General features: G+C 52.0%; 8 protein-coding genes across 8 annotated transcripts; 1 reads left to right on the top strand and 7 right to left on the bottom strand.

The window, feature by feature from the left end:
- Nucleotides 1–140: 140 nt before the first annotated feature.
- Nucleotides 141–2399, bottom strand: J4E93_010534 (uncharacterized protein; the record flags this gene model as incomplete). Its single annotated transcript, XM_049348413.1, has 1 exon — nt 141–2399. One exon carries the CDS (start codon nt 2397–2399, stop codon nt 141–143), a length of 2259 nt encoding a protein of 752 aa, XP_049194484.1.
- A 559-nt stretch (nt 2400–2958) lies between these two features.
- Nucleotides 2959–3783, bottom strand: J4E93_010533 (uncharacterized protein; the record flags this gene model as incomplete). The annotated part of the gene is made up of 1 exon (XM_049348412.1): nt 2959–3783. The coding sequence occupies one exon, from the start codon at nt 3781–3783 to the stop codon at nt 2959–2961; it is 825 nt and encodes a 274-aa protein (XP_049194483.1).
- A 583-nt stretch (nt 3784–4366) lies between these two features.
- On the bottom strand, nt 4367–5427 carry J4E93_010532 (uncharacterized protein; the record flags this gene model as incomplete). Its single annotated transcript, XM_049348411.1, has 3 exons — nt 4367–5151; nt 5210–5241; nt 5300–5427. 3 exons carry the CDS (start codon nt 5425–5427, stop codon nt 4367–4369), a joined length of 945 nt encoding a protein of 314 aa, XP_049194482.1.
- A 637-nt stretch (nt 5428–6064) lies between these two features.
- On the bottom strand, nt 6065–6543 carry J4E93_010531 (uncharacterized protein; the record flags this gene model as incomplete). Its single annotated transcript, XM_049348410.1, has 3 exons — nt 6065–6117; nt 6165–6416; nt 6462–6543. 3 exons carry the CDS (start codon nt 6541–6543, stop codon nt 6065–6067), a joined length of 387 nt encoding a protein of 128 aa, XP_049194481.1.
- A 2315-nt stretch (nt 6544–8858) lies between these two features.
- J4E93_010530 (uncharacterized protein) lies at nt 8859–11079 on the bottom strand (the record flags this gene model as incomplete). Its single annotated transcript, XM_049348409.1, has 2 exons — nt 8859–10653; nt 11072–11079. The coding sequence occupies 2 exons, from the start codon at nt 11077–11079 to the stop codon at nt 8859–8861; spliced, it is 1803 nt and encodes a 600-aa protein (XP_049194480.1).
- Nucleotides 11080–12053: 974 nt separating this feature from the next.
- J4E93_010529 (uncharacterized protein) lies at nt 12054–12296 on the top strand (the record flags this gene model as incomplete). The annotated part of the gene is made up of 2 exons (XM_049348408.1): nt 12054–12238; nt 12263–12296. 2 exons carry the CDS (start codon nt 12054–12056, stop codon nt 12294–12296), a joined length of 219 nt encoding a protein of 72 aa, XP_049194479.1.
- Nucleotides 12297–13147: 851 nt separating this feature from the next.
- COT1 (Cobalt uptake protein cot1) lies at nt 13148–15243 on the bottom strand (the record flags this gene model as incomplete). The annotated part of the gene is made up of 5 exons (XM_049348407.1): nt 13148–13445; nt 13504–13983; nt 14030–14286; nt 14340–14583; nt 14630–15243. The coding sequence occupies 5 exons, from the start codon at nt 15241–15243 to the stop codon at nt 13148–13150; spliced, it is 1893 nt and encodes a 630-aa protein (XP_049194478.1).
- A 1383-nt stretch (nt 15244–16626) lies between these two features.
- Nucleotides 16627–19898, bottom strand: J4E93_010527 (uncharacterized protein; the record flags this gene model as incomplete). The annotated part of the gene is made up of 3 exons (XM_049348406.1): nt 16627–16717; nt 16769–19465; nt 19540–19898. The coding sequence occupies 3 exons, from the start codon at nt 19896–19898 to the stop codon at nt 16627–16629; spliced, it is 3147 nt and encodes a 1048-aa protein (XP_049194477.1).
- Nucleotides 19899–20916: the final 1018 nt, after the last annotated feature.

The following is a 20916-nucleotide window of genomic DNA, read 5'->3' as shown; positions in this document are numbered from 1 at the left end:
GATGTATACATCATCTCATTTCTTTAGTGGCACACCACTATATCAAGTTCTCGTCTACACACAAGATCTCAACCTTAACACTCCACTCTCGGTACGCCCCACTCCTGCGAAAAGCTCGACGACCAGATCACGAACACCAATCAAGCCATCCGCTCCATACGACCAACGAGCAGCTTCCGAATAGCCTTCTTCTCCTCCTTACTCAACGTCGCCAACATCTCAACCGTAATAGCCTCCTCCTCCCCATCAGGCTTAACCTCCGCACACACACGCTCCATAAGCGCCATCTTATACCCCAGCAACTTCTCCTCGCCCTCCCCTTCCACCTTCATACCACCACGACTCGCAGCAGCAGACATATCCCCAACGACATCAGTCTTCAACGCCTCCATCTTCTTCTCTCTAAGGAAAAGGTTCCGCCTCTCTTCCTGCCTCTTCTCCAGGTCCGTAGCGTCATCGTAGGCGGCTTGAAGCGTTTGCCAGGCTGCGTAGTCTTTGTCGGAACGGGTTTCCTCATACCGCTTCTCCATTGCGTGGCGCAGTTTTGCTAGCTGGGCTATCTTGGACGCTTCGGAGCGGATCCAGGCTGAGCGGATGGGCTTCTGGGCGTCGAGACGGGCGCGGGCTGAGGGAGAATGCTCGTACTGACCTTGCATGGAGGAGAGGGGTGGAGGTGGGATGGGGAGGTTTGAGCGGAGGGGTGGACGGGCTTGGAAGCTTGGTTCGTGTGCGGAGTGTGGGTTTTCTGTAGAGGCTGGGGTGGCGAAGCCGGATGTCGCGGGCGCGGAGGTGGGCCATGTTGGGGTGAGTGATGTACGAATGGGTTGGCCGAACGACTGAGATGAGGGTATGAAGGGCTTGAAGGTTGACTCAGATGAGGGTACGAAGGGCTTGAAGCCGCTGCTCGTGCGAGTCTCAGATGGGGATGGTGTGGGTAAAGGAAGTCCACACACAAGAGTACTAGACGGGTGATCGACAGGCGTAGTTCTACGCGTCTGAACATTAACAAACGGCGGGCGGTTGAATGATTGAGATCCGGTGTCGAAGCCACTGTTACTAAAACGTAGGCGATCAACAGATACCATGCCCACGAACTCCGGAGACTTGGGATCCCAGCTAATCCCGTTGTTACTGCCACACATCTGAATGCCAGCCGGGTTGTGGAAAGGCGGCCGAGCACGTCCATGCATGCCAGAATTGACAGATGGCGGACGAGTGCCAGCCGGTGGGACAGGCCAACCAGGCGCACCAACTCCACACATACGAGTCGTAGACCCCGTGCTGACTTGAAACGGCTTATGGTCGACGAAAGGATCAGTGTGCTTTCGCGCATGTCCAGAACCGTTACTGTACGGCGAACTACCTAGAGTCAAGTTCCCTTCTTCGTCTATCTCAGCGCTTCGCGGGTATACGTCGAACTTGGGCGAGTCTATGGAGCCGCTGGATGCGTAGCGCTGCACAGTAGGCGAATGTGGAGACGGGGTGTTCTCCCAGGCGTTCTTTGTATCCTTGTTGCTTGACTTGGCATTCCCGTACTTCATCTGACCGCTCGTGGGGAGACGTCCGTTCGGGACCGGTGAGAGCGACACATTTCCCACGTCTCCCTCGTGGAGCTGCTCTCGCATACGTCCAGGACCCAGCGGTGACGGTATACCCGGTGAGCTTGATACTCTAGCATCGAGCCTTCGCTGATGCAGGTTCGGTCCGCGCGGCACGATCATCTCCTCGAAAGGCATGTTTCGTGGAATGGGGAAGCTTGACTGCAAGAGGGCGGAGCTACCGAGGGCGGTCATGTTCGAGCTCGATCGGAAGCGTGCAGAGCCTTCGGACTCCTGGTTTTGCATCTGCGCTGGAGGGGACCATATGTCACCTGAGTTGGAAATGCCCTGCCTCGCTGGAGTCTGGACTGGACCGCCGAACTCAGATCGAAAAGGTGACTCGACCGCGACGCGAGCGTGAGAATGGCGCTGAGATAACGGTGAGATATCAGAACCTGAAGACGCAGAGCCATTTGTAGCACCCGTCTCTGATGTCGCGGCGCCGGTGAAAGGCGTCGGAAAGAAGGTGTACGCACTGCCGTCCTCGGGATCCTTGTAGACGTTACTCAACTTGACAGTAGTATCGCTGGCAGGTGACTGGAAAGCGCTGCCGCCTCCGCCACCTCGCATGGTGCTTTCGGGGGAATCTTGAGTCTCTTGAAGGCTGTGGTTCAACGTAGGTGCGCTGTAGTTACAAAGGTCCTGGAAGGAGGGTAAGTTCATCGACTGGTTGAGTGCGCGCTGTGAGCTCTCCAACGCGCGATCCCATCTCTGCGCCTCGAGTGCGTTGAACGACAGTTGTGTTTCGTCGATATAGTCGTTTGAGCTGGAGCGCTCGGGTGGTGGTTGGCGACTCTCCATGATTGTTGCGGTGGTCGTGGTGAGTCAGTGTGTGCGGAGAGAGATTGGTAGGCGCGAAAGTGAGAGGAGCTCAAGGTAAAAATATTCGGGCGGTCATAGCTCAAAGTGAGAGTCGGCCAAATGCGAGTGCGGTGGCGGGGAACTGTGAGCTGGGTGTCGTGGTGAATGTGGATTGAGATAGTTACGGGGAGTGGTGAACTTGGAAGGCAGTTTCGCGTGTCGGAGAAAGAGCACTTGCGCACAACGTGCTTCGCGAGATACGTCACCATCAAGCGAAATATGCACACATTCGGCTGCTCAGTTCTTGAAACAAAGATGCCCATTGCTAGAGAAGACCTCGTCAGATGGGTGTAATATGCAACTCGGAAGTCGTGAGTGGCTCTTCTACTCGGCATCGCTGCAGTACCATGGGGGGAAGTGATAAATTGGCCTCATCGATTATGGAGTCAACAAACTGCCATATTTGTCTCTAGCGACGTGCCCCAGTCCGATACTGTGCCCTAGCCGCCACTATAGTACCGTATACCGTATTGTATCGAGCCTGGTCCTCAAACCGACCTCACAATATCGGATGAAACGGAGGCGCAACAACCCCATCTTTCACCACCGATCTCGGAGCCAAATGCAGAGCCTTCCTCAGCCTTTGCGAAAGGCTCCCCTTCTTTTCTTCTTTCTTCTCCGCCCCACTTCCGTCTTTCACCTTCGCCTCCCCCTTCCCCTTCCCCTTCATCTTGAACTTCTCCTCCGGCGCTACTGGAGCATCCGAGATATTGCGAACCGGCAAGCGAACGATAGGCTTTCCCTGCTCCTCCTTCTTCTCTCGCTCTCGCTCCTCAACCCTACGCTCTTCCTCCAGGATAGCCCACTCCTCTTCTAGATAGATCATCGTGTCCTTCTTCATCCGTTTCTCTTGCTTTGGCGAGAGTCCTGTCAGACCGAACATTGACAAGTACTCGTCGAGAATTGTTGGCCACATGGCTTCCATGAATGCTTCCTTTGCCTCTTCTCGCTGCATCTTCTTGTTGTCCGACCCCTTAGCTTCCTCAGTGTTGGGAATGACGAGATGACCGTCTCCAACCCGATCAGCTCGCCGCGTCGCATTCAATCTTCTCTGTCTTCGAGAGGGGTCATAGTGGACTGCAGGACTCCGCGTCTCTTCAAACCAGTACGGCTGCACGTTTCCAGTCACACTTCGTGCAAGGTCGTACTCCGGGTCGCTAGCGACGCAGTTGAAGCCTCTGAGGTAGATGGTTGGGGCTGGTTGTGATGGCGATCGACGACCGGGGACTGTGGCTCGGCGTGAGGGTGCGAAGGATGGGAGTTCGGAGGAGGAGTCTTGAATCATGCTCGGGACTTCCGGGGTCATGCTTGGTATCTCCGCCATTTCGACGCTGATGAGTAGTATTGTCGGGTAAAAGTGTCTTGTTGGAGCTGGATGCCTTATTGTCTGGTGAACGTAGGAGATGAACACGTAAATGAGATGAAGTGCAAGAAGAATGGGAAGAGAAAGGGTCCGAATTATCATGTGCAAATGTTTCGGTTACCCTGTGCCAAACCATGGTTCGGATACATCATACTAATTCCACGCTTCTTGTTTTGTTGGGACTGGAGGGTACCTGCGTACTATGGATCCAGGGACGTCGCGGGCTAGTCGTTGGATGTGTGTTCGTAAGCACAGGGGTCTTGGCTGGCTGAGCAATAAATGAAGGGTTTTGATAGTGTAAAGACACGTGAACAGAAACAGTCTGCAGCCAGTAATGCGCATGTCGGTAACGAGTTTCGAGTATACTGGCGCGAGGAGCCTGCGTAATATTTCCCATTTCACCTAGGTATCGCATGATTGTGTCAGTGATCTATGTCGGAAGGAATCATCGCGATTTCTCTCGACGTAAATCGCGATGATACCTTCCGACATAGATCACTGCCACAATCTCTCGTGCCAGGACCCTCGCGCACTCTTTCCAGATCTACGCCAACTTCCCCGGTACAAAAGGCAGTCCCCCACTCAACCCCCCATCCACAGCCCAAGCCTGCGCATTAACATAGCTAGCCTCATCACTAGCCAGGAACAGCACCGCCCTCGCAATCTCATCCGGCTGTCCTCCTCTTTGCAGCGGGTTCAACTGACCAATCTTCTTCTCGCTACCCCTCTTCCTCGCCGCGTCGTACGTGATCCTGGTCATACCAGTCTCGATCAGCCCAGGGCAGACGGCGTTGCATCTGATGCCGGAGCCGGCGAGTTGGTATGCGCACGTCTGCATCAGACTGATGACGGCGGCTTTGGACGCGGAGTAGTCTGTAGGGCCGGCGTTGGAGCGTAGACCTGCTACGCTTGCTGTGGCGATAATGCTGCCCTTTGGGTATGGCTTCTGATCTGAGGTCTTGAGCATAGCGCGCGATGCGTGTTTTGCGGCGAGGAAGACGGATAGGGCGTTTGTGCGCAGGACGTTCATGAAGCCTTCTGTTGACTCTTCCCAAAACACTTTACCGGATGATATTCCTGCGTTGGCGAAGAAGACGTCGAGGCGGCCGTATGTGTCTAGGGCTTCTTGGCAGACCTTCTGTACGGATGCTTCGTCTGCGGCATCGAATTGCCGGATGTGGACTTCGGTGGAGGGGTAGAGGGTGTTGAGCTGGCGCTTGTGTGTCTCGAGATGGTTGTCGGCAAAGTCGCAGACGTAGATTGCGCGGGCGCCGTTGCGTGCGAATTGATGCGCGCTTGCACGGCCGATTCCTATCTCTGAGTTCGCACCTAATAATGCTGTTAGACGTTGTCTTTGTATGGGAAGTGCTGGGAATGGCGGGCATACCAGTAACGATGATGACCTTGTCTTTGACGCGTCTACATACCATTAGCACAAGCGCGTCACCTACGGCTTACGGACCCTCCCCATACTCACTGATTACCCAGGTCCCCCGCGATCTCTCTGACACCCTTCAATCCCTCAAAAGTCTCCGGCTCGGGTAGAGGTTCGGCCAGCTCCTTGCTCATTCCCTGCCGCTGGACCTTTGCGACTGCGGTCGGCATCGTGGAAACTTCCTTTAGGGGTATGGGACGAGTTCTGAGGTTGAATGTAACGTAGTGACTATGAGTGTCACAGTCGCGTGTGCTATGGAGATGTTGAACGGGTACCTAGTAAAGCTTGCGGAGTTGGTTGCGGAGGTTGCAGAATCCGGGGAAGATGCCGAGGCAACTCCAGTCGAGGCTGGGTACCATAACGTCATCGGCACAGCAATTCTTAGCTACATCCCGAGGTCATCTTTGTAGCACTTCCACATCCGACCAACAATTCTCTGCAACGCTGGATGGATTGGGTTTTCAAGCTCTGGGTACCTGGTGCCTGAAAGGCTTCGAGGAACGATATGTGCTGGCTCTACCTTCGCAGCTATGAACCCGCGTCGCATTGGGCGTGAGCCTTTTAGCACGCTTGTCGCATTCACGACAACCCAAGAGCTGGACCACAGTGCGAAAGAAACAAGAGAACCTTAATGTTATATTCAGCAGGCGAAGACGTGTCCGTGGGCATCTCACGACATCCTTCCAGAATCTGCTTCTACTGATCGTGTGCTTCCCCGTCCGGCTTGCCTAGGCACAATTGTCAAGCAACTAACCCAGATGAACGGCTCGACGTTCCCGGCCACAATACGGAGACTCTCTACTTCTTCTACGCCTCTTTGAATTTCGCTTCATTCCAGACATCACCATACCCCATCCCGCCTGAATAGAATTAGCAGGTTGCCAAGCTATCGTTGTTCCCCACCTACCAGTGACTTGATGGAGTTCCTGTTGTACCGAGTAGTATAAGTTCTCCATGGCCTTGACAGTCGATTCGGCATCTTCACCCGTGAGCACCAGCTCCCATTCGGCCAATGATGCAGGTGTGGTATAGACGATAACTTCAGCGATGTAGCGCTCGTTCGGGGGCTTGAGTTCACCGCATTCGAGAACGGAGGTGATAACCGAGAAGGTGTTTTGGGAAGTGGGGTACGAATGGCCGTACAGGGCGCGGACTTGGTCTACATGGTGTGTTAGTGGAGGCGGGTCGTACAAGAGCTAGGTACTGGTACCAAGAATCATGCTCTTGAGCAGCTCAATGGCCTTGAGAGAGTCTAGAAGCGAAGTCGTTGATAAAATTGGCGCCATTGCGAGCAGTAGGTGATGATTGGAGATAACGGGCGACTGAGGTGTATGGAGCAAGAGGTTGAGTGTTGAACGCGTGGTCGTTTCCGGAAGTCTTGGTGGTCGCTAAGTGCTTGTAGAGGCGAAGGTAACCGAGCAAACGCATTGACGTAAGATAAGGTGAAGCAGCCCATTGTCGCTATATTGGGAAATACCATAGTAGAGTTATTCGTAGGGCCTTTCTACCACGGCCATTCATTGGTGTTCCAAGTGATACTATCAAAGATGAAAACCGTTGGCTATAGCTCCTGTCCGCCTCATGGAGTACTTCTGGCAGCTAGATGACACGGTCTTAACATAAGAGAAGAGACACCTACCAAGCGTTTCCCACCCATGGAACTAGCAAACTGTGCTTTGAATATACATGCTGGTTCTAATAGATACTGAGAAGAAGTAGAACTGCCGTGTACCACTTCAGGGCACCCCATAGAATGCTTCTGCTGCCTAGTGCCGTCTACCATTTGCGTAAGATGCATTCGGATGCATCGCTTTGATGCAGCTTAGTAACGAAGGAACAGATTTGTCTGCTATAGGCTCGATGAGATCCATTAACTCTTCGGCTTCTTCTAGCGTCAGTTTTAATTTCCCTCTGTGCTCTGCGGAGAGCAATATTTTCAGGGCCCCGATGTTCTGCAGCCTTGCGGCTTGGCCGATAGGCTTCATCCACAGGGCGCTGCCTCCGTGGTTGATATCATGGACATCATAGCTCAAGAGAGTCTCCAACGAGCGGGTTTGATAACGCTCAATAGCATGTTTTAAGGGATGAATTCCGAGGAACTCATGTTTGGGCGCATGTGGATCGAATGCCTGTTGAACGTAGTGTCTCCAGAGTGCGAGGAAAGCAAGATTCGCGTTGGGTTGCGTGGAATCGGGCCCTCGCTCGATCATTGGGCAGTACAAATCCATTAGGTACTTGATCGCCTGCGTACGACCATTGGCTATGGCCGAAAAGAAAAGCTGGGCAGACAGAGTTATTGAAGCATCCGATGTACCGTGCATTGCGTCGAAGCCTATCTCGTTGATGAAGGTGACAACGTCTAATCTTCCAGGACTTTACATTTAATGTACTAGCACTAGATAACCTAGATAATCTAAATAATTAACTAAACAACTTATTACTTATAATAGCTACTTAGCTATTACTATAATACCTCTACGCATTTTTATCTTTATTCTTTATAATAATCTTATAATCTACTAAAATAGCTAATATTTACGCTTTTTAGTCTATATCTATAAACTAACTATTTAAAATATTCTACTCTACTTAAGTAAGCTAAATACTAAGTAGTTAAAGTTACTAAATAAAATTTAATACTACTACTTTCTTAGTAATTAAGAAGTTCTTAGCTACTTAGTTTATACTTATAAATATTAGCTATATTTATATTTTATTAAGCAGAAATCTAAATCTTAAGTAGTAACACTTATAGCTTAAAGAGCTACTAATTCTAAAAAGGTAAGAACTATCACTAGTACTCTAAAGAACGTATAACTAAATCTTTTACTTACTCTTAGAAGTATAGCGTTAAGTAAGCTAAGGCTTAGAGCCTTAGCGCTACTACCTCTAAGGTAGTTAAAGCTTCTAAATCTTTTAGGCCTACAAAGTAGCTGTTCTAACACTAAACACTCTACAAGAGAATTATAATACTAAATATCTTATAAGAGAACTCTATAAGAGAATTACAATCTAATTACACGCGCTTATTAGCTTAATATTTATATTTATATTAGTATTCTTAGCGTATATATTTATATATTTTAATACTTATTAAGAATAAAACTATACTTTTAAGTATTATATAACTATTTAGCGTATAGCTAAGCTTTAAAAAAAAATACTACTTTTAAAAATAATAATAAGTTAGTAATAAGTAGCTTATAATCTTACTACTTTCTTAATTATAATAGTAGACTTTAAGAAAGCTAAAAGTTATAAAAAGATACTAAGTAGTAGTAATTTACTATTAAAAGTAAGCTAAGTATTTATATAAAAGATAGTAATTATATTAGTAGCTATAGTTATATATATATTATAATTAAGAAGTAGTACTTATAGTAGTTACTTTTTATATTTTCTTCTCTTTAACTTATATTTATATATAGTATTTTTATTTTTTAGTTACTATCTACTTTATCTTATAGTACTATAGTAACGTAGAGTAAGATAAGCTACTTATAACTTTTATAATATTAATAACTTTAATAAAAAGATACTCTTACAAATAAAAGAAATCGCAAGTATAATATACTAATCTTCTAGGCGGTTAGAGCATCAGCTACAGCACTCCAATGGCCTCTTCGTTAGATTTGATGACTATTGCGCCATTCTTCAGCATTTTCAACAGGCTCTCTGGATTAGCGCGGGATACATCAGGGAGATCTGAGAGATGCTGCAGTGCGTACGGCTTTGCGTAATGTTGGAAGAGGAAGTCATCCATGGTCGGCGGTCTAGGTGACCTGAGGTTTGGAACGAAGGTGTGCGAAGCATCAAATTTAGTCTTCTTTCGTGACCGCAATATCTTCAGAGTCGCAGCCAAGAGACCATTCTCTGCATGTTTCGTAGACTCCATGACATGGTCTGGCAATGCTCCTACGTTGATTACATGCGGGCGAAGAGCAAGCTCCGTGCCAAAGATGCCGTAACCAAGGTATGTGATAATGATCGATGACATCAGTGACTGCGCTTCCTCCATTGTGAAATGGATTCCGCGAACCATTTCTGGGGTGGTGGTAGTGTCTTGGAGCAAGAACAGGTTCACACTCGGATGAACTGTACGTATCGTATGTTCCTCCTCGTCGACGGTAATAAGGCACCCACAACTCGCTAGTGACGGATCAACACTATTAAGAAGCTTGGAACGGTCCCATGCAGTGTTGCCTGGGATAACGCTTAGTGCTTCTCGCATTTCGAGACGCGTGAGTGGCCGTCTCGCAGCCAATATAAGCTTGAATATGTTCGATCGTAGCGCCTGGTTAAGACAGTTTGCTTGCTGTAGTATTTGGCTGTAGATCTCTGGAAGATCTTTGGGCAAATTGACGAGCGCTCTTCGAATGTCGTGATCGGTTTGCATCATGCAAAGCGACTGGATCTGAAGAGCAACCCAGAGAAACATATGTTGCGAGCCGTCCAATAGCGCATTCGTGATCTCAAGAATGAGAGCGGGCTCACCCAAGACCAACTTCTTTTTCAATATAGCGGCCTCTAATTGCGCTTCGACGTACGTCTCAATATCCGAATCGTTATTGGGAAGCCGGATAACAGTGGCTTTCGAGAAGTCTTTAGCGATAGTCTGCAGCTCGGTATCAGGTTCAGATTGCTGGTCGGTATCATGTTCAGACTGCAACTTGGTATCAGGTTCCAGGCGGCGAGAGATACAGATATGTACGTTGAAATGCGTCGCCATAAGCTCCAATTGCTCTGTGACCGTCTTTCGTTCTGAGGGAGAACATATGTCCAGACCGTCGACTATGATATACAAGACATATCCAGAAGGGACAACGTGACGCATTAGACCAAGGGGCTGAGGAAGATCATATAAATTCATAACCTGAGATTCATCGAGGAGATGTTCGAGTGGGCTGATGATCTGGCGTAGGAGTGCGCCCATGATCGTTTCTGCGTGTTTGCTTTCAGGAATATCGTGTCGGCAGAAGAAGTATGCGAGTCCGCAAGTCTTGGGGTCGATGCGCAAGTTGAGATCATCCACCATGTTCGCAAGCGTGACAGATTTTCCATATCCCAGTTTCTCAACCAGAACCAGGGTCTTTGAGGCTGGTGCCACTATCCACTGGTTGTACTGAGGCAACTCCTTGTACAGGCAGGTGTTCCCAGCTTTGCGGATCTGTCTCCATGGAGTCTCGTAGTCGTAGGTTGAACAGCGATTCCGAATCTTTCGAAGAGCAATCTGCCTTTGCCGTTCAGAAGCTTTCTTAAAGCTGGAGCTCATCAATGCTCTGAAGGCCGAATTATTCTTAGCTTCTGTTTCTATCGTTTGTGCGACGAGGGTCGTGATCTCTTCTTGAATCGCTTTTGACCAGGCTATAAGACTTGATCGCAGTTCTTCGATATCGCTATCATTGAGCGAAGATACGAACTTGGCCGGCCCAGACTTCTGTGTATACCGATGAAATCGAAGACATATATGTACTACAACTATAAAGAACTCGATGATGTTGGTTTGCAGATTCTTTGAGCGAGGATACAGCGCTGCCAAATTTGAGTGTTGTTGGGTCGAATGGCCAGCTTCCATAAGAAGGGAAGACAAACGTTCGATGTACTCCGAACGCGCAGTAGCCGCCTAAAGTCATCAAGCGGTTAGATTGATCTCTGTAATGCAAGAAGTACTGAGGAATGGGTTCTCAGGCCTCGACAACGAATCCGAATCCGAGTCCGCGAACAACATCGATGTACAAGACGCACACGTACCAGTAAGGTCATCCGTATCGCTGTCCATACACCACACGCGGCGACATTCTGGGAACTGCCTACAACCACATCGCCAATAGCAGCAAACTCTTGCGCTCCATGGAGAAACTTGGAAAACCGAGGTCCAAAGCAACGCTCTCCCACTTTTCGCGAAGTGTCAATTCCTGCGGTGATTCGCATAACGTCTTTGGGGCCAGGGGGAGACTTGATTGTTTGTTCCTTCTGGGTCCCAAACGTGCGCTTTTGTTCTTTCGAAAGGCTTGCTTCAAAATCTTTCAAAGCATTATCCAGTCGAATCTCCGGCTTCAGAGGAGCCGCCGCGGCAAAGTCGAGGGCCATGGTTGGTGCCATGATGAGAAGTGACAAGCGTAGTGGCAGAGAGCGCGAGGCTACGAGTGTTTGGAGTGGGGTTGAGAATCCGAGAGATTGCTGAATGTCCCCAGAAATCGTGATTGAGGGCGTGAAGATATATGCTGCGGAAGTAGTCACCACCTTAGTTCGGTTGAGGCCAGTCCTGCATCATTCAGCCCTCAGCCGCATGGAGGCGCTGATTAGCCTCCACAACGAGGCGGGGTAACCACATCCTCGTGCCTTTTCTTTTGCTGTGCTCACGAGCCATATTGTCGAGGTGAAATTGGAGAAGATCCTGGAGTATGCGTGTGCGAAGGTCTGGATGGAAGGAGCCGAGACAGCGTGAAGACCCGAATGACTGAGGTCACCAAGGGAGGACTCTCTGTGATACGATTCACAAGGTGTGTCTCGGTTCGATATAGCGACAGTCGGAAGCATGCCAGCGGTTCAGCCTTGATCCATGCCGGGGAGAGTGGTGGCTGGTCATGGACGCGTCTCGATCAAGATTGAGGTCCACTATCGATAAGCCCAAGCACGTGCCATCGCGACCCTCGGTTTTCGGCGCAAACCATCATCGCAACCTAAACATTTCTGCCTCCAACGCTCACACCACATACCTCACCCTCCCTCAACTTCACCCACTGCTAAACGCCCAATCACCCAAAACTCTATCCCACGCAACACCACCGCGAAAATGTCGACCGCCTACAACCCCCAGCAAACCACGGACCCAGCAACCGTCAGCCAAATCGACGCAACCGCGCGCACTGTGCACTACAAGTGCGGCGACTGCGACATGGACGTCCCGCTGAAGCGCGGAGAGCCGATCCGGTGCAGGAACTGTGGGCATCGTGTGCTTTATAAGCAGAGGACTAACCGGTAAGTGAAGCTTTCGCTTTATAGATGGAGCGGGCAGGGAGAGGGTGAGGAAGAGTGAATTTGAGAAGAGGAGAGGGCAAAAGAGCGGACGCGTGCGACCCAGCGCATACGGAGAGTGAAGAGCGCGAAGGAGCGAGAAGGAGGAAGCAAGAAGCGGCAGGAATGCGTCGGTCGCGCTACAGCACAAAGACAAAACCTGGACAGCACACTATAGAGGAACAACCTCGCTAACTTAACATCTAGCATGGTCCAATTCGAAGCCCGATGAACGCACACCTCCCCAACTCTTTCAACGAAACAACACCACACGGCGGAACGGCGAGACGGTGACACGAGAAAAGCCTGACGATATCTCTGCACGGATAACAGGCGTATGCAGGAGTAGGAGAACCCGCGACGGGATAGTTTATGCATGACAGCGACATTTGCACAAGGAGGAACACAAGTCAAACAGGCTATGTGAACTTCACATCTCAGAAAGCATTAGTACAGGAGTTTGATTCGGATATTTGAATGCAGTATGGAGATAATAGCAGCAATTCCAGACTTCAAACCATCACAAAGTACGTCAGCCACCATGACTATTGTTACACGCTTCATTCTTCATCCTTGACGCAACTTTCACTTCAACTCTAGTGACAGAGGATCAAAAGAAACCTTTACCAGCCATTACTCCATTCGCGCGCTGTGCGCAAAGATTTATGTAGTATATGGTTATGATATGATGTGACAGTGGTGCGTGCCAGCCAGGACACTTTCCTTCCCATTCCAGGCTTCATGCTATCAAAAGGGAACGGCAGATAGACGGAAAGCGAAAGTTCTCGACCCCAGAAATCCCGACCACTCCTCCCTAAACACCCCCATCCCTCTTCCTTCATCCTTCATCAACCTTTCCAGCTAAACACCAATCTACGACCCGCGGAACGCGTCAAAGCGCTTATACGTGTACCCAATAAAGGGCAGACTGGTTGCATACTCGTCTTCGTTTGCCTGTGCGGCCTGCGCCCTGTGAGCAGCCGAAGTATCATTCTGGTCAATCTCGTCGATGGGGAAGTATTGAGTATCGATGTTGGACTGCAGTTTGGGTTCAAAGGGCGCGCGGATACGGCGGAGACCGTCCCAAGAGACGCCGCGGAAGAAGGGGTGCTGTTTGATTTCGTTGGCGCCGCCGATGCGACCGAGGCGGTGTTCGGCGTCACAGATGAGCCTGGACGTGTTAGTTAGTGGGATGATCTGGGAAGATTGTGTGGGATAGAGGCGCTTACCGTCGGACAAAGTCTTCAGCTTCGGCGCCGAGTTGCTGGTCGGGAGGGAAGTGCAGGTTACGCGGCCAGTCGACAATCTTGCGGTACGTGTCGTGTGGCTCCTCAGCGCAGAACGGCGGCCAGCCGATCAGACACTCGAACATGATTGTGCCTACCGACCACCAATCACAGCTGTAGTCGTAACCTTGACCGCTGAAGATCTCCGGCGCAATGTAGTCGGGTGTACCGACGGTCGAGTAGGCGAGCTGTCGACGAGACTTACGCCATGTGTTGATTTGGGTACGGTTGCTGACAGTCAGTTGAATCTGGTCTAGGTTCATTGATTGTCGGTTGTCGCGGTTCGACTTGTGTGCGCCGCCAGCGAGCAACTTCTTGTAGTAGTTGGCGTCGTGCTCCTTGTGGAAGCCTGTCGACAGACCGAAATCGGTCAACTTGATGTGGCCGCCTCGGTCGAGAAGGATGTTGTCGGGCTTGATGTCACTGGGAGAGTTAGAACTTCGTCTTGTCCCGACTACTAAACACATACCGGTGTATGAAACCAAGCTTGTGGACGGCCTCTATCGCGAGCGTGATCTCGGCCATGTAGAATCGTGTAATGTCCTCGGTGAAGATTTCGTACTTGATCAGCATCGTCATCAAGTCACCACCTGGCAAGAACTCCATAAGCATGTAAAGGAAAGTGTTGTCCTGGAAGGTCGTGTGCAGCTTGACAACCCATGGACTGTCGGATTCGGCGAGAATGTCACGTTCTGACCGTACGTGGGCCAACTGGTCTTTCTTGAACTGTGGCGTGTGAGCTTAATGCTGCAGGTGGGTATCGAATGAGGACTGCCTACCATCTCCTGCTTGACAAGCGACTTGAGCGCGTAGATCTTGCCGTCGTTGCGCCGTTGCACCAGCTTGACCTCTCCGAACGCACCCTTACCGATAATCTTCAGTGTCGAGAAGTTTTCGGGCTTCTCCTTTGTCCGCAGGAAGCGCAGGTATTCGACTTCGGCGCGGCGCATGCTGTCCTCCTTGGACCGTTTTCGGCTGTCAGAGATGGAAGTCTCCTTCATAAGGGCATCGAGTTCGAGAGCTCTGCAACGAGGTCAGTAATGCTCGGCGAAGAGTCTGGAGATCCCACCTTTGATTCCGGTCGCGAGCCCGCTGGACACTATCCTTGAAGAATGTATTGATGAGACTCTTGGATACCATGGCCTGCTTGTCTACATTCTCAGTGTACTTGGTGGGGTTTCGTTGCGGCGCCTCTTCATCGTACAGCGAGGGCTGTCGGGGCCCTGAGCTGCCGCCCTGGCTTCCATAGCCATAGCCTCCTCTGTTGTCTGCGGTGCGAGGGCGTCCAGGGTTCGGGGAGGCTTGTCGGCCGTAGGGGCTTCCAGAGCGACCGCTGCCCCCCAGGTGTTGGTGCGACAGTTGTTGGGCGAGGCCATTGGCGCTCTGGTCGAAGCGCTGGCTGCCTGGCGCCTGGAGGTTGCCTTGCTGCCCTTGGTATTGTGCCTGCTGGTAGGGATTCATGAAGTAGCCTCCGCCCCCGTTGTAGCCATTGCCCTGTTGCTGCTGCTGGGCGCCCCAGACTTCCTGCTGGCCGGCCTGGTTGGGGTATACAGGTTGCGGGAACGTCGAGGGCGTCGTCGGGAATGCTCTGCCGACTTCCTGCTGGTACTGCTGGTTGTTTCGGTCACCGCCGCCGAAGCCAAAGTTGAGCTGCAGGCGGTTGCCTTGCTGGTTGTTGTTCATCGTGGCGGCCGCAATCGCTTCGGAGGGGAAGTCGGTGTAGTCGTGGTGGATGTTGGGTGTCAAGTAGCGGAGGAACACCAAGTCCAAGTCTGGGCGGTGGAGACGGCTGGATTAGGAACAGTGACAATGCCGTTCTCTCACGGGCGTCTTAGCGGTCCACGGCGACTGCAGAGGATTCTTCAGTGCGGCGCTGGCAAGGAGAGGGAGGTGCTGGGGAGTGCCGCAGTAGCTCGGTCAGGGATAACAACTTTAGGGCGAGCTGGGACCACCGGGCGGGGAACTGTGCCAGCAACCCAACACATGTTTCAGACGGACTCGGAGGATTGCAAGTTGGGAATGCATCTCGATACTCCTACATATCTAGGTAGATGGTATCGCATTGCATAGTGAGCATGAGGCCCCCTCTACCGCCCTCCGCCTCCCCTCCACCTCCCCCACCCACCTGGAACTGTGCCAGCAATCCATCTTACGTTTCATACGACCCGGAGGAACGCAAGTTAAAAAAGCATCTCGATACATACCTGGGTAGACGATGTTCTTGCAGTTTAGTCAACATGAGACTTCCTCCACTGCCCCTCCGCCTCCCTTATGCCAACGCCTTCCTGCGTCTCAGACACACCCGGCCGAGTCGAAGCATGTGCTCGCCCATGTCGGTATTCACCTTGCTTGTGCCGCCTGTCCGAAACGGATCAGGACGGTACGGATCCGACAGCCTGTCACGCCGTTACTGTACCCCGGGACTCGAAATAACGAACCTATCATCAAGCTATCGATAGTGAACCTCCCGCCCAAAGAGGCGCACGTTACACAAAACAAAGGCAGCCACACGAGGAAGCAGCGTGGGTAAGCGACGAAAAACACAATTGTGCAACATCGGGTAACAAATTCAGAGGTACAAGCACGTTGTCATTCAATAGTCCGCAAGTGATGTAACACGTCCAACCATCATCCATTATACCATTACAGTACAATTACCATCGCACTTCGCTAAGCGAGGGTCACATAGGGCAATCCAAAAAGAACGAGCAGGCAGAAGCCCCCGAGATCTCAACAAAAAGTCCGCCATGCAAAGGTTTGTGTAGCGCTGAGAAAACGCTGTAACCATCGACGGGTATAGAACATTGACGACAAAAAAAGCGTTGTCCGTCAAACAAAAGTGTGTTCCGGTCGGTTGGGACCGGAAAAGTATACTAAGACAATATTGAAGGATGAAAGTAAAGTGTAGTATGCGTAGGATCGTGAGGCCCATGTAAATGCGGGAGCTGGGTAAAACGCCGAAGATGTAAAAAGGATGTCCCAAAGACGATACGGTGGTATCGAGGATTTTGTCGAAAGGAAGGTATTATGTATAGCTGTTGAGTCCAGCGGGTGTCGGTACGATCATTATGCGGTCGTGGCCATCAGAGCCTTGACCTTTTCGCGTTCGGCGACGATCTCGGCTTGCAGTTTTCGTGTCTGCCTCATAGCCTCATCCCTAGAAACATGTTAATACGTACTCGTTATTCAATGTATTGGATTGACATACCTCTCGAATTGCAGGTCGGCAACCTCCATCTGAGCAGTGTTCATGCGGCCAACGACTTCCTCCATCTCGTGATCGGCATCGCGAAGAGCCCTCTCGAGCTCCTCTACGCGCTTCTCAAGCGACTCCGTCTTGGTGGCTTCAGCTAGGCTCATGGCGGGTCCACTTGAAGTTACGTCAAGACGAGGAGATCGTTGCGAGAAGACAGGGGACGATGGAAGCCTGGGGGAGAACGCCGAAGGACTGAGGAGTCCGGACTTGACACGGCGCAAGTGGTTGGTGTGGCTCTCCTTGATAGCCTGAACCTCGTCTTCGTGGCGCGCGACAGCGTCTTCTGAAGACTGTTGGGCGAGCATGACCTTGTCTTCTGCTGCCTTGAGCCTCTTCTCCAGCTGGATGATTTGCTCTGTTGACCTGCGTTGATCCTGTTCTCCGCGCATGATCGCGTCAGTAAGACGTTTGCGGAGAGCGCTGTTGGCAGTGAGTTGCTGCTGGATCTTAGCAGAGAGCTCGTCCATGCGGGTGGCTGCAGCGAAAAGCTCCTTGCTAAGTTCTTGTTCTCTGCCCAAGTGCTCAATCTCGGACTGTTGAAGGGCACGAGCCTGTTTGCGGTACTGCTCGGCTTCATTCTGCGCATAGTCGCGCTCTGCCTCTGCATCGGAAATGCTCTGTTTCAAGAGGTCCAGAGTTCGTTCAGCTTCGGCACCGGCAGCGCCAAGTGCATCTCCGTCGCTCGACTCAAGTTGCTTAACGCGAGCAAGCGAAAGGGCATGAGTAGTTCGTAGCTCGTTGTAGGCCTTGTCCAAGGCCAAAGGTTCGTTTTCTATCCGGATCTCGGGTATCGAGATGTCGTGTTCTCGGAGCAGCTCGCGAAGGGAGCCAGTTTCTTGCTGTGCACGATCCAGGTCCATTCGTAGTCCACCAAGACCCTTCTCGCATTGCCACTTCTGTTCAAGTGCTTCGTCGGCTCGGCGGCGTAAAGAGTTGACTTCCTGTCTGAGGACTGTAACCTCTTTGTGGAACGCAGTCCGGCGAGGAGTGAGGTTTAGAGCAGCGTCCCTCTCAGCCTCTACCTCTTTGATGCGGCGCGCGAATTCCTTCTGCTGCAGCTCTTGCCGTTGCAAGATATGTTTTAATGCCTTGTGGAGTGCATCTCGTTGCTCTTCCAGCTCCTTCATAGGGTTGCTGACTGTCGGTGCACCGACTGGTGATACATCACCCGATCTGTCCTTGACAGAGTTGGAACGTGATAATGAGCCTCGTTTCGAGTTGAGGCCAGCGGAGCTACGGGCTAGCGAGTTCGAGCGGGTTAGACCAACTCGTAAGTTAGGTAAAGGGCCAAGGTCTCCTTCCTCTTGGATAGACTGGACCCGGGACTGTTGTGGTGCTTGTTGTTGCATCATCCTTTGCTTGACAAGCGACTCGTTCTCGGATTTAAGTTGTTGAATCTCCTGTTGCATACGAGTAGTTTCGTACACGAGCTTTTCTGTGTCGGCAGCATCTCCTTCGAGCACTTCAAGCCGCGCCCGGAGTTGCGGTACCACTTCGTCGCGCAGGTTGTCGGCCTCGTTGCGATGCTTTTCCAGTTCATCTCGTAGTGCCGTGAGGAGGTCTTCGAAGTTTTCCTTGACCTGCCTTTCTTCAGCCAAGCGCCTCTTCGCATCCTCAAGCGACATGGAGAGCTCCTTGACTTTGGGTGTCTCAACTACTGAGCCAGCCCTTGACTTGTCGCCGACCTGGTCTTCGAGTTGTTGCACCTGCTCCTCTAAATCTCTTCGGCGTCGCAGCTCATCTTGTAAGCGTTCTGCCATCTGCATTTTTATTGTTGCACGCGCCTGTTCGGCTTTCCTTCGTTGCATCTCGACCTCTTCGAGCTTGCTCTCGGGATCGCTGATCGGGAAGCGGATAGAGCTTGTGCCAGAATCTGAGTAGTAGTCGCTAGTCCTGCGATTGTCAGACATGGCAGTGGAACTCTCTGCCTTCCACCGCTCGACCTCGTCTTCTAGCTCCATCTCTCTTTGTATCGAGGCAGCAAGCTCGGAGCTGACCTCGCGCAACTCGCGCTCCAGCTCTTCTACGTGAGCGTTCATCTGGGGCGATGACGATAGGAGTGGAGTTCCGGGGACAGTAAAGTACGAGCCGAGCGAATTGGCGGCCGGAATATCTAAGCCGTTGGGTTTTGACTTGGAGCCCATGCCGGGTTGTCTGTAGCGTGGAGAGTCGGGTGATGAGTGTTCTGAGAAGGCTGTGGCTGGCGACGCGGGCTCGTTTTGGGGACGCGAGTTCCAGCCAAAGAAAGAGGTGAATCCTCCTCCGCTGGGTGATTTGGGCTTCGTGTTTTGGCGTGTAAGTGAAGGGTCCTCGGGACCGTAGTTGTAGTCGTCCATGAAATCTTCCGTGACACCGTTCAAGTCGAGTTTTAGGTCTGGCGGCGGTTGCGATGCGTTGTTGTACACGGGCATGTTCGGCATGGTAGGGGATCGGGCGTGTGCTCCCCGGATGCCAAAGGCCTTCAGCGCCTCGGTCTTGCTCTGACGTTGGAGTTGGATGCCGCTGGCCGATCGATCATGCCGCGCGGCAGACGGTGCGGTTGGGGCGGTCGGGGGTGCTCGCGTTGCGACGAAGAGCGAGCTCCCACGATCACGTTCTGAGAATTGGCGGGGTGCGGTTGCCGTCAGAGGGGTCCTTCCATGTGGGTTGCTGGTGGTGTTGTTAGCCAAGTGTCGATGAAAGGAAGGCGCGATGAAAAAGGAAAGCGCGCATCGGGCACTCACTCGTCGAGGTTCCGGGGCAGGAAGAGGTCTTCGTCAGTGACTGGCGGCGACAGCACGGTGTCGGGGGCGCGTCCTCTTTGAGCAGCGAGATCAACGCTCTTATCAGGTGCAGCAGCGGATGGGATGTTAGATTGTTGATCGACAGTAAAGCGACCAACTACGGGGGAATTCGCGGGAAGGGGCTTTCTGCGGACCGGGGACTGGAGGACGGCGACAGGCACAGGTTGCGAGGACTGGGACCGAAAAGCAGCAAAGGACGAGATGGCAATCGAGGCCAAGGACGAGCCCTTTTGGCGAGGCGGCGAGGCAAAGGCGTTGGGAGCATGTGCGCCCTCGGGGGACGCTTGGACGGCTTGCATATTCTCGTATTATCCCCCCGCGATACACATGGCGTGCACAAATGATGGGCGCAGAGGGAGGTGGAGAGTCTGCCAAAAGTCGCTTCTTCGTAAAGGGGACCCGCCTAGCTCGCCAGGTACAGCTGCCGGCGAAGGGGGCGCCCAGGGGCCTCTGAGCCGATCGCAGCGCTCGAATTGGTCGATTCGGGCGCTCTACCTGACCGTGATGGGCGGTTCGCGCTGCTCGAGGTGGAGCGAGCCGCGCCAGGGGGCTTTTTAGGGTTAGGATGGCTGCAGGTACACTTTTTACCCAGCCAATGGGCGCCGCGGACTAAGGGGAGGCTCAAGAGGGCGCCTCGTCTGTCGTCGTGGGGAGTGGGTTGCGGAGTGTGATTCGGGGATACGCTCAATTGCAGAGTGGGTGTTGACATCTCAGAGTCGCGCGCTCCGGTCGAGTTGACGTTGACGCCCGCTGCCCAGGTGACGTGCGGAGGCACCTTTGCCTGCGACGTGAAACACTCCATGAGGCGCTGAACCACCAAGACTCGATCCCAGCCGTCACCATGTGCATAGCGACTGCAACCCTGCCATGTGACACCCGCAACGGGTGGCTTGCAGTGGATTGCATGCGACTTTATTTTGGCATCGCGCAATTTTCCGACAACCACGGATGTATCCAAATGAGGAAGCCAGCACGCTAAGGGGCAGCTGTACTGGGATGTGGCTGATATTCGCCTGCCGCGAACGACGACAGTGCTCACGACGACGACTCATGACGACCAGTCCAGCCTCTCGGCCTATGCTAACGGCGAGGATCCTTCTTATGGAGGTGACGAGGCCCCTGAGATGCAATCTTAGATTCACAGCCGGCTGCATATCTCGCCGCCTGAATCGCATGTGCTGATGCCTTGACTCTCAGGCATGCTCCCGACTGCCGACGCCGCATGACTATCATGCCATGGCAATTTGACATCTCCACACATACTGCGACGCTGCGTGCGTGGTCTGATATTAGTATTTATAATTACTTCAAGGTGGA

This window comes from Alternaria ventricosa, assembly GCF_023758065.1.
Source record: "Alternaria ventricosa strain BMP 2768 chromosome Unknown scaffold_31, whole genome shotgun sequence".
Classification (NCBI taxonomy): domain Eukaryota; kingdom Fungi; phylum Ascomycota; class Dothideomycetes; order Pleosporales; family Pleosporaceae; genus Alternaria; species Alternaria ventricosa.
The sequence above is the reverse complement of the archived record's forward strand: the minus strand, read 5'-3'. Positions and strand labels throughout refer to the sequence as shown.